Source organism: Lissotriton vulgaris, chromosome 1_1 (assembly GCF_964263255.1).
Source record: "Lissotriton vulgaris chromosome 1_1, aLisVul1.2, whole genome shotgun sequence".
Taxonomy (NCBI): Eukaryota; Metazoa; Chordata; class Amphibia; order Caudata; family Salamandridae; genus Lissotriton; species Lissotriton vulgaris.
The window spans coordinates 1955320015-1955333153 of NC_141685.1; the positions used below are offsets into that span (position 1 = coordinate 1955320015).

At 40.5% G+C, this 13139-nt stretch overlaps 1 protein-coding gene across 10 annotated transcripts in view; it reads right to left on the reverse strand.

Annotated features, from left to right (window-relative positions):
* The window catches only part of FRMD4A (FERM domain containing 4A), an 814406-nt gene that overhangs the window by 297503 nt on the left and 503764 nt on the right, over positions 1 to 13139 (reverse strand). For all 10 annotated transcript variants that reach the window (XM_086919678.1, XM_086919676.1, XM_086919675.1 and 7 more), the window contains exon 3: positions 11736 to 11830. In XM_086919678.1, the coding sequence (XP_086775804.1) occupies positions 11736 to 11830 (95 nt within the window). The remainder of the gene's footprint in view (positions 1 to 11735; positions 11831 to 13139) is intronic.

The window sequence follows — 13139 nt, forward strand, 5'->3', positions numbered from 1 at the left end:
TCGTTATTTATCAACCCTGACTCCGGTGCTACCACTTGTATTTTTCAGCGTCTGTTTACTGTCGGCGTTTATTATTACTTTTGAGAACACCTACCCACAGTTTTGCTGTTTCTAGGACCGCTTCCCAGGACCGTTGTACAGACATTATGCTCATTTTCTGCCAGTTCAATATCCCAAGTGCGCCCTGATGAAGGAAGCCTTTTGGCACTTGTCCGAAACGCGCGTCGGCGCTTTTCTTGTCTTTGTGTGTAGAGATATGGATGTGAATGTCTGTGTATGAACTGGACTGTATAAAAGGGATGTTTGAATGTATGAGTGGATCTATTTGGTACCCCCTTTCTTTGTAGTATCATTGCGTGTCCTAGGTTTTAGAATGTTTTTGCACGGTCTTGATTATGTAAATTCCTTCTAAATGTTTTTTACTGCTTAAATGGAATTATCTAAAAATCATGTCAATATTTATATTTATATGCAAAAAATAAAAATTAAAAACCTTTTTGAATAAATTTATTCTCGTTGTGGTGAGTGGGTTAAACTGTTTATGTGAATTGAATTTTATTTCCTAAGGGAACACCCCTTCATGTTCTTTCCTCTTGTTCTCGCCCTGGCGGGTTGTTCCCTAATTGTAGCTTTGTCTTAGACTCAGGGTCCCTCTTCTGTTTTACAATGGAAAGAACGATGGCCTTTGCTTCGCGTTCTTTGACAGAAAAGGTACACAATTATTCTGTGACTGAATGGTAAGCACTGGCAGCAACCTGGAGTGCTCACTAGTTTTGCACTTATGTGTGGGGTTTAATGTTTGTACTCCATACTGACAATAAACCTTTGGTAAAGGTTTTAATTCCTGGAGAGGCAGGTAAAGGTTCAGGCCCACTGGCAAGGCAGGCAGCTAGGTTACAAGAGTACAGTTTCAAGGTGGGATTTATTCAAAGGGTGGAAAATGCTCAAGCAGATTGCTTGTCTAGACTCTCATCGGATTAGGAAGAGGTAGATAAGAAGGCATGCAATATATCCCGAGCAAAGTCAAACTATATACAAAACAACTATCAAATAAAGCATCATGTTCTATGTTTCTATAAATTGAGGTGCTACTTCTTCGTTGAATATATCCTTTGAATATTTTGTTGTACAGCTAACTCATTGCGCCACTTGGAACAGGGAGTCAGTGGTGTCGCCAGTCTCGTAAATATACATGCTGGTGAGCATTTATTTTAGGTTTACACTCTTTTATAGTCACTGTTATTCAATTAGGGTTTTGGAGGTATCAGGATTCCTTTATAATCTGCACTTAGCTGGACGTGTCCTTTTTGATATTCTTCTCCTCCTTACTTTAAATAATTTTTAATTTTGGGTTTTGTTTGGGTTCCTTTGAGTCTGTCTTTGCACATCTTATCTTTTATAAATAAAAGATAATTTTCTGGTGATTTTTGATTTATTCGAATATGGTGTATCCACATTGGGTGTGTTGATTGAATCCATTACCTTGACACATAGGTGAAATCTCTATTTGGATGCTCCTGTCAGTTGAGGTGATATGGTTGTCACGGGGGTGAGAATAAACTTGTCTTCTCTGAATTACTTTTTGAACATGTTTTATAGGACATATTTAGTTTGTAATTGTTGTTTTTGTTGTATATTCTAGCCCTGATGAAGTCTAAATACATAAACTGCTAAAATGAGACGAAACACGTGTTGGCTAGCAATCAAAGAGATGCTGTAATGAACATTAAAGAAGAAGACTGACACCTAATTTGGACCATGATGCTTTATTTGATAGTTGTTTTGTATATAGTTTGACTTTGCTCGGGATATATTGCATGCAATTTGTTGATGTGGTTTTACTACATTATTTATGACGATAGATAGACGCCATTATTATCCCTAGTAGCAGCCCTAATAAGTTCTATTCATTACTGTTGACAATAGAGCACGAGCGCATAACCTTCTATCTATTGCTTTTCACTGTGTAGATAAGAAGGCGGCTGAAATCAAGGAAAAGAAGGAGCTGTAACGTAGCTAGCAGACATTGAAGTGGCGTTTTTGAGGAGTGGGTAAGAGAGATGGAAAGTGATGACGTTCTAAAGGTGGTAAAACGAATGATTGTACGTGGTAGCAGGAGGGGAAGTATTGTGTCCACTTGTGTCAGGCTCTACATTAAAGTTATGGAGGAGTAATCCTTGTAGGGTCGTAAAGTGATTATGAGATTAGACAAATTTGTACCTCCAATAGGATTGAGGAAGCGCATTATAAAATTGGCTCATGAGGGCCACCATAGCCAGACTTTAACTAAGAAAAGGGTACAAGATAGTTTCTAGTGGCCGGGTATGAATGAAGAGGTGACAGATTGGGTGGGTAGTTGTCAGGATTGCTAGGAAAGTGAGAAGAGGGTTATAACTGATGTACAATGTGAAAGTGGTCAAATAGAGAACCCAGAAAAAACTTGCTGCAGTGTACGCATGGAAGGTACTGGTGTGATGCAAAGTTTGAGGGTTGAATTAAGAAATGGGTTGGAGATGATGGATGTGTATTCTAAATGGTTGGTAGAGGAAGTGACCACATGAAATATCATCTCTGTGTTAGAGAAAGTTTTTAGAGAGGAGGGTTTCACTAGGATTTTTATAACTGACAATAGTACCCAATTCACGTCAGTGGAGAGGAAGATGTTCCGGGAAAAGTGTGGTATCAAACAGAGATGCACCACTCTTTACAACCCGCCAGGGCAATGGCCTTGTTGAGAGCACCAATCGTTTAGCCAAGGGTACCATTTTGATGGGTGTACAAAGTGTCAAAGAATGGGATGGAGAAAATGGTGAAAGATATGGTGTGGGCGTGTCGGTCCATGAAGAATAGGACCATTAAAATGTCTCTCTTTGAATGCCTGAGGGGGAGGGAGCCGGGAACCAAGTTGCTTCCTGCGTGGTTGGTATAATACAGGGGTTTGGAGAAGGTGGAGAGAAGTGAAATATGTGGTGGGAGAAACAAGGTGGAAGCTGAGGATTTGGTCAAGATCAAGAAGGGAAGTGCGGGATTGTACAAATTTTAAGGCCCGCTTAGAGTGAGGTCTGTTCATGATCGGTATGCGATTCTTGAGAATGGAGATAAATGGAATAAGAGGAGAATTTCTGTGTCCCAGAAGGGTGGTGATTACACTCCTGTATATGGTCATGAGTACAATACCATTAGCGGTTTCATGTTGATGGAAGATGGTGATTTAGTTGCGACAGATGTTTTGGGAAGAAGGGGAGGTATTGAAAGGGGAGAAGAGGTTTGGAACATAACTCAAAGAAATTGCATAATATTGAATTATTACTATGTCTTTTGGGGGATTCGTTTTTGGGAAGGGTTTAATGTTAAGTTTCCTTTTTCTCTATCTTTGCTGGGGGATTTACTTTGTCATATTTGCTATTGTAAAAGGGGAAGATGTATTATGCCTTTAAGGCATCTTTGATGGATGTTCTTTTTGTGAGAGCCTTTGGTGTACGTGAGTGCTACTCGTGTCAGTTGTACCTGTGCTGGCAAAAGGGAAACCAAGCTTAAGACAGTTTGCCAATAAACTCAGTCTTTGGCATAGAGTTCATCACTACTCGGAGCTAACAACTCAGTCCAACCAGAAGCACATAGGGATTTACGAATAAGAGAGAGGAAGCAGACCGAATGCAAATGTTGTACACCATGGAATAACTTGAGGAAAGTAACAATCACAAGGACTGAACGGTGCCTCGACAAGCTAGAAACCAAATTTCCAAAGGTCACACAAATAATGGGTGGAATTAAACCACAATTAATAGAATGACAGTGCGTTATTCTTGATGATGCTCATAGAAAAACAGAAAGCTGAGTCAACTAAACTTAGACTGGTGCTCCATCACAAATCATAGAAAAAACAGCCAACACCAAAGAACAGCTAGGAGATACAGTGACAAGAAACACATAAAGAATTTAAAGATTAAACAAACACGCTAAATATGCTGAAACCACAGAAGCCTCATAAACGAGAAAAGGGTGCCTCAGCGCTAAAATACAACAACAGGAGCTAATTTGGGATCTAATGAAGAAGACAAAGCTAAGTACATAGACGGACAATGTTGCAAGTAAAAGAACAGCACAAACAAATCAATATCAATAAAATATCCAGAAGAAAATGATACTTAATGTAGAAAAAAACAACAGTATGTAAAGAAAGCACCAGTAGAGAACACGCAGAGCTAGTATAAAAGACCCTTCCAACAAGATGTAAACTGTTCACCAGCAACATCGAAGCCACAAGAAATTAGACAAAAATGTATATGTTGAAAGACATACATAAACTTCTCTGACCTGTTCTGAGAAGGGGTTCAGAGTAAGAATACCTTAAAAACATAAATAATAAATAAGAGCAAAGCCATCTCTCAAATCCCTAACATGAGAGTAGAATTGTAATCCTTCCATCTACAGTAGTAAACATATTGGAACTGAAATACAAATTCAAGATCCACATTTGAGGAGTAGCAGGAGGGGAGTCTGGTTTCCAAGAAATCTAAGTTTAGAAAACATCTCATAGATAAGCAAAGCAGAGCCTATCAGATTCCCTTAATGAAGGAGGAAAACGAATACTTCCCCTCTCATTCACAGAACAAACAGGTGAAGAAGAGAACCGTACTGGGAAATTCTCAATGATACCTTTGAAAGTAAGCATTGAGCTCAAATGAAAATCAAACTCCTAATAGTGACCAGTGACTACAGAAACAGAGAGGAGAACTCCAGCCACAAAATCAACAACACTAAAAAGACACTTGCCCAAATAATAGAATCCATAGTCACCCAAAATAGAAAATCGCAACAAAAGAGTGTAAGAAAACAGAGGGGTTCAAATACAAAGTGAGACAGCAGAGAAGAATCAAGGTGGTCAACCACAAGAAGAACACAGAGAAGCTATGGGAACTAAAAGATACCTTCAGCTCAAAAATTGGACACATTACCAAACTAGGGGAAAGGATGTAGCCTTACCGCTAGAGCATGGACTTCGAAGCATGGGAACTGGGTTTGAGTCTCGTCAGGGACGGTCAACACTCTGTGATCACTTATTCTCCCGCGCCTAACAAAAATGAGTGTCCGTCTGTAACGAAACTGGTGCTCCTGTAAAGCGCTCTGATACCCGATATCTTTGGGTCAAGTTCGCACTATATAATGCTCAAATTAAAATAAATCCACATGCAGCACTGATTTACCGAAATAGAATTTCAATTAAGCAGTTTTGGAGAGACCTGGAGGGAAATAACTTAATAGAGGTCTAAAACACAGTACAGAAAGCCCCAATTGTTAGGTCAAAGTGACAGAAAGCATGTGGCTGAAGCACGTCAAAACACAAGACCGAGATTTCATATTGTAAGTCAAGAAGTCATGACCACACACAACACACAAAAAAGCAATTTTACAGCAGACCTGATATGATGAATCAGTGGTGTGATTAAACTGATGAATTATACATGAATGTTGTCTTTAATACCACTAAATTGGATTTAAAAGGACCGAACACAACCAGATTTGTGTAAAATTATATGTAAAAAAACTTTACATGAAAAGCTGGCTATTGCTGTGTTATCATCCTCTACCTCAACACCACAGGATATAGACATGGAAACCAAGACTTGAGGATGCACCCCCATGTAATTCATAAAATAACGAGTAAGACAGTAGGGTGCATCCCTTCTAGGACAAAGGCGAATTGGTCAACACAAGCAGTCCCGAACTAGGAGAAATGTTCAAATACATGGTAGTCTGAACACAAGAAAAAAATCAGAAAAATACTAATCACAAGTGAGAGCAACAAGTACATTCTGGAGACCAATATCCTCAGTTGGATCACCATCATCAAACAGCTGAACCTCACCGAAAAACTAACAGAAAAAAATACCAGGACACATGACTACTCTACGAAATGAAAATTGGCCAGTTGGTCAACACCCTCTAAAGTTAATTAAGGAAAATGAACACTAGAGAGGGGGAGCCAACCAGGTTGTTACAAAGAAAAAATGTGGGGAAACAGCACTGGTTAAACTCTACAAAAACGGAGCAGCTCTCCGCAGCCACAGACTATATTGGTTCCAACAGAAGGATGCAATAAACTGGAAAATGAAATTAAGTACTTTCGCTCCTCGTCCTAGACACTATAATGATGAGAGGCAGGGTGCCTTATCAATGTATTTCAATTACTGTAATGGCATCTACTTGACAATCAGCCTGGGGAAATTGTTCTGTGCCCTCACATAGCTGCCAAGGTTTCAGATTGCTATGAGTGACAGTTGCATAATTTCAGTGAAAATATGAGTGACATTTCAGGGACTATGAGTGACACTTTCTCGCAAGCAACATAAAGATTAGGGAAGCACATAAACACCAGAAAATACACTAATTTCAGCATGGAGAAACTCTAGGAAGATCTTAAGCGTACTGCAGGGGACCAGAAATTGAAGGGCACTAATCTAGTACACTGACAGAGACTCGAGTGGGGGTGGCAAGTGTAAACTACTTTAATTACTTAACTTGGTTCTTGGTGATCCGATCTTCATCCAGGAAGTCGCAGCACAGTGTGTCTGGCCTCGGCGATTGACTCTGGATCAGGGCTGCCTCGTGCCTTCCGCCCCCCTCCTAGGCAATCATTTTCGGTTTGCTGCCGGTGCCCGGAGAATTCAGGCAGCCTGTCCGAGTCCTCTCCTGACAGCTGCTGCAAAACGGTCGGTCACGACGGTCAGAGGTCATCACTCCTACCACACTCTACTATGCACTTTCTCGATCGGCCTCCCCATACTGAGCTGTCTGCAGTGGTCCGGCCTCTGTGTGATAGCACTACACTCAGCTTCTGCCACACTCCTCGTCCCCCCGCTTTGCCACAGTTTAGTTTGCGCCGCCGCCCGCGATCACCAATGCCTCTTTTCTTGCTCGGCGGGTGTGCGGCCATGAGTCAATACTTCAGTGTCTGTGTGTCCTGGCACCACTGTTGTGTTGCCGCACCGCCGCTGGTGAAATTTATACTCGGGGTCATCATGGTGTCACTGATTTTCGGCGAGTACCCGCCGGGCTGGCAACGCAGGTAATTTGCGACACTGCGCACGAAGACAGAGCAGTGCAGCATGCCACAACCAGGACTCCCTGACTTAGATTTAAGTCCCCGCTTCTTTTGCATCAGTGCTCACTAACTTCCGTTCAGTCACATCCGGATTATAGCCATCACCTGGGCACCCCTGAGGAGTATGTGGCTGTGATCCAGTAGGATCGGCTGTTGAGAGGGCGGCCCCGCCCCCCCCGCCCCTAATTATTAGCAGAAGTGTGTGTCAAACTAAGCTGCGCGGCAGGAATAATTGCAGCCTGGAGCCAGGCACGATTGTTACATTGTAGCATAGCGCTCTCACTCAGCGACCAGAGCATGGTGATTAACTATTTACGAACTAGAACCCAGCAGCTGCTGGCACTGGCACCAAGTCTCTCGGAGCAGCAAAGCCCTTCACAAGCGCCGGCGGTGGCTCGAGCTGGACAGTCGGCAAAATGCATGACAATGCATTTCAGTGCGGTGATGCGGAACACCGCACTGAAATGTGTAAGTGTCACACTGGATGCGTGATACTTGGCAGGACTGCCCTCATGAATACAAAATCAAAAACACTTTAAGCAACACGCACTGTGAAAGCAATAGGTATGGCTTGCATTATAAGCTTTGTGATTGCCTGTTCTCAACAGCCAAGAGCCCAGTGCCAAGATGAGAAGCCACCAGGTACAGTGAACAGAGGGCGCACCCAGAAGCATAATGAAAAGGAGCCATTTGTGCGGACTCTGCAGTAGCAAAAGCCAGGTGGCTGATGTGAAGGAACAGAGACCACGAAGCATCAAGATGAATTACTGGAGAACCAACTGCCTTGCCCCAGAAATGAATGCCCAAAGTTTCACAATATCCTACCTTTTGCTACTGATTTTGTAAAACAGCATATTTGAGATTAGTCTTTCCTGATCGTCAAAGGGCCCTGCTGGTGTGGCCACCATTGGATGGTCCGACACACACATCAGAGCTGACAAAAGGATCTAAAACTGCCTGCTAAAGTGAGAAGAAAAAATAGTGTCCTATGCATAAAAATGCATGAATGAATGTGTCAAAAAGTGTGAAGCTTGAGGGTTTTTTTGAGATGTAAAATAGCCTTTCATTTATTCAAATGGAAACAATGGAAGAGAAAGGATACATGGAAAGGGAATAAGTAAAAGACTTCATTGAGTGTATGTTTCAACGCAATGGTTTTAGGGAGCTGAGCAAAAGTCCATTCCCTATGTATTGAAGGCAATAGATCTGGGGATGGCTTCACCAGTCCTCACACTTCTGAGAAGTGCTTTTGAGGGAAGAAAATTGAAAGTAATCAAAAGTATATATTCCTAGACAATTATTGCCATTATGTGCAAGGTTTAAAAACCACAAACATTTACATACAAATCATTACATTGGCATCATGGTACACAATTATCAAAATGCACATATGCCTAATTCGCCTGTTGTCACACCAATAATGCATAATATATCCATTTATACAGCTCATTGACTGAAACTCAGCTCATTGGCCGAAACTCCTATGTATAAAAGAAAATGACAGGAAGCAAGGGTGAGGCAAAAAATTACATTTAGGTTTGCATCCCCCATGTAAGGATGACACTTACTTCAAGTACCTCAGGATTACAAAAGAATCACCTGACTATCCAAAATGGAAAACCTTCAGTGCAGCTATAATCAATATCTATCTTACATAAGAGTGGCATATTAAAATGAGATATCCGCATCTGAGAGGCTGCAATAAAAAACTCATGTTGCACCGACTCAATTCCATGCCCGCAAAGCTGGCATCTATGCGTTTCAGCTGTTCTACTGCACCAAGAACTGCTAACTTCTAGAAACAGGAATGTTGCCAAGATATATAACATATAAAGCCCCTTATCATCAGATGCAAAAACTCACACATATAATAATTTAAGCTCTAATAGAAGGCTTGCAAGATAATGAAATGTAGAACAATTATCTTAGATCACTTCCTTTAAATTCATATCTTTAAATTGAGTGCTCAAATGTACCCAATCATCACATATAACAGTTCATTCTTGATTATCTAAATTACAGTAGTTCAACTTCACAATGTTCTCTTTACCAGTTCACTAGCTAAACATATTCTGTTCTCCCATAGTAAGGTCCAACTGGGTGAAGGCCCTTGTCTGCATCCTCCTGATATTGACTGAAGAAAGTCAATCAGGACCAGACCAAAAACAGTAAAACAGCTGCAGTATACCCACTTCATACGGAATAAAGTTCCTTAAGCCCAATATCCACGTCACTATGTGTCCCTTCAGTTTATCAAAAGCAAGATCACATTCCATAAACCAGGTGAACTCTCAGTGTATTACAAAAGGAGGCTATGTATGCCTTCTTGTAATCAAGCCCAAGAAAGAAGATCATAAAATAATGCAAGTACATATTTATGCCTTGTGCAGTCCTCTATTTCTATTAAAGGGGAAAAAACTGTTACTCCCAGAGAAAATAAACACAAAGTAAGATCCTCCAAACAGGCAGAGAATTAGAGGTGCTGCTTTAGCCTAGTCCAATTCAACATGCACATCACAAATCTGACAGTCATCTTACAAGAGCTATCAGGCCTGGACCACCACTAGAAGACACACAGATTAGCTGCATTGGTCAAAAGATAGCATGAAAACAAAGACAAACGTTATGGTTTTTCTGAGAAAAAATAATAACTCCAGTGATTGCCTGTTAAAGATAGTCAGGCATACAGACAAGTGAAGAAACAAAACAAATAGAACTGTTTGGGAATAACTTTGGTTCATATGGAAACCAAAGCCATGAAATCGCTATAGAACAATTCATGTGTGCGTTCCATGCTATTAAAGCCAATATTAGGATTGAGGTAATAAATTGTGAATAGATTTTCTTAAAGTGTGATGCTACTACGTACTTTTGTCATATATCAATTGATGTTCAATAAATTGGCACACTCGGTTGGGAACACAACTTTCCTGCGACTGTAGGAAAAAGAGCTGCAAAATCATATTACATTTTAACAGATTTCAGAATTTTATGTCATAAGGTCAAGGCTTTAATATTTAGAGAGTCTGTGTCTTTATGAAAATTAGACATTTATCACCTCAATAGCACATAATTCAAAGCATGCATCAGAAATGGACAGTTAGATAGTGAGAAACCCCAAAATACGACCAGAGTAGAGAAGAAGAGCAAAGAAAAAAAATGAAAAAAACAGTGTGAACGAATCAATAACTGAGTGTGTCAGTTCTTTTCGATCTATACTAAGTTTCTGCACAAAACAACGGTAGTATTGTAACGGTATTATTGTCATCCACACCAAGATTTTTCACCAAACAATATTTTATACTGCAAATGGTAATAAGGGATGCAACAACCCCCAAGCGATGCAGAATTAATTCAAGTAAAAAGGAGGCCAATATAGTACTCAAAACCATTCGAGTTCCAAATAAGACTGTGACAGGTATTATGGTCCCCCTTTCAACCTAACAAGAACAAATCCCCCTGTAAGAGGTGTGTAGCATAAACAGCTGTTGCGGAGGCCTCTTAGGAGGGGCGTTGATAAAGAGCGGTTGGGGTCTGACCTGTGGCTGTTGTCTCAGGCAACCCACGTGCATAGTAGCCTCAAGTTCAGGAACAGATGTTTAGGGGAGAGTTGGGGGAAAAGCTGAGTGGGAGACTCCAGCCATGGACATTCTTGAGGCAGACTATACTTCTGGATGTCCTGACACTGTACCATGCTGGGAAAACGTATTTTACTTTCAATTTGACAGATGTACACACTATTGAAGTAACCATTTAACTCTGCACATAAGGCTGCCATTTTCTTGCAGAGATCAGCGCCATATTGGAGTTACTCACAGTGTTCTTGCAGTTTACAACAGGAACGTGGTACTTTCTCTTACAATATCTTTTAATTATAAATTAACAATTTGTCCTGCATTTAAATTAGGTTGTCCTCATCAATAATACTGTTGGAATTTTCGCTGTCACCGTTTTATTTTTATCATGCTCTAATCTTTAGAAAGATTATATTTAGCTATTAACTGTCCTCGTGTAAACTGCATGCAGACAGTGAAAACTATTCTTATACAAAGCACTCCAACACCTCCAGATCATTTCACACCATATATAACTGTAAAATTAAAATAAATATCTCGAGGGCAAGTTCAATTTACATTCAACATAGCTGAGTAGAAGACTTGTCAAGGTTTCAGCTGTCACATTTGGTAAGAACCTTTTTCTGAAAATTTAATTTGGATGTGGGAGCTTGGCAAATTGAAAAATCACGTATCACCTTTCAAGGGATAGAGTTATCACATTATAATCCTAGGTTAACAAATATGTTTTTTTCTGTGGCTCAGCCTCAGAATTCAGTATGAGATTCTACAGAAGAAAACATGTTGCAAATGTAGCCATCCATTTGTGCTTGCTGTTCCACAAAATCCGACATAGGGCATGAAATGTTTACTTGGTATGATATTCATATTTGCTACATATCAAACATGTGTTATCCAAATAGAAATAGCACAGGCACTTCAATAAAACAAATCTGGATAAGAACTGCAATAAATCTCTGGAAAATCACTTGTCATTTCCTCCATATAACAAAGCGGTTATCAAAATGATCAAACTGCTTCAGGTGAAGGCTGTCACCGTTAAACACAATACTTACGTTTCATCTGTGAACGCTATCCCAAAATATTCTTTCTCTTTCAGATTGAAATGCGAGGCTACAAGGTCAAGCAGCTCCTTGGCCAAAAGTTTTGGCTAAAAAAAATAAAAACATTGAATTTATGTTTTAATGTGCATAGGCAGAATTTGAAAGATTTACAAGATTCACTTTATGAACATCTGCTTGATAGTTCTGCTTCGTTCAAGACAGAGATGCATTTATCTCCTCGTGCACAGGGACTAGCAATCAACATTTATTGTTAACAAACAAAGAGCTCAGCAGGAAATCATGTGAGAGTAAGTAAGTTCTAAATGCAATGAAAATCTTTACAATACAATTCAAAACCATTATGTAGCAAACAAAAGTACACATATTTTATAACATTATTCTTTTATCCACAAGTGGTGAATGGCTGCACTTCATTAGTGCTCCAGTTTTCTCTTTAATGTTATGTTCTAATCTATTCGTTATCTTGCAAATATTGCGAATCATATTCTAAGAAAATGTTCAGACCCACTACTCATTTAATGATCGCTGTGCCAACATGCTTTGACATATTTTAACAGATACAAATGTATTTGTTTACTTGTAAACCTTGAGTATCATATTCAAGGAAAATGTTTAGACCACCGCTCCTTTAATGATCACTGTGCCAACATGCGTTGACATGTTTTAACAGATACCACGTCAACATATGGATGAACAAATATGGGTACTCCATTGGATTGGGAAAGAGCTCGAGTGGCACTTTGATGCTCTTGTGACTTCTCTTTGGATAGAGAGAAGCATAAGTGTGTCCTGATTCACCTTCTTGTGTTTTCCCCTTGACTTGGACTTGGACTTACCAGATGGCTTTGACAGCAATGAAGACCTGCTGCAGGATTGGCCTAGAGAGCGGGAATGGGTTCACATTCTCGAGTTAGAGCGGGACGTGCATGCGGTTTGTGACTTATTTTGATGTCCGCTCCATTGTTCCAGATCGTCTTCAGTTGCGCAAGGGCCCACTCATAGAATGACTTCAGGGTTGTGCCCCGAGCACGAACACCAATCGCACACCTGAAGCGGGTTCGGAACCGACATTTGTTTTCAATAAACACAGCATGGTTTGAACCCTGTAGGTTTAGGTAGAGACATCATTGAAAAATATGATGAACTGATGATAAAGGGAGTGGAGTTCAAAGGTGCGGTAGGAAAGGCACGGACGTCGGCACGAAAGGGAGGCACTTATATGCAGCTCCTCTCAATCATTTCCAGGGTAGAACGAAGTCAACGAGATGCCGCACGGGGGCGCCTAGTGGTGTGTGGGAGCACTGCTACGAAATCCTGTGGCTCAGGTATGGCGCCTGGGGAAAGGTGAGAAATCTATGTTAGAAGTGTCTTTCAGAAAATCAATATTGGAGAACT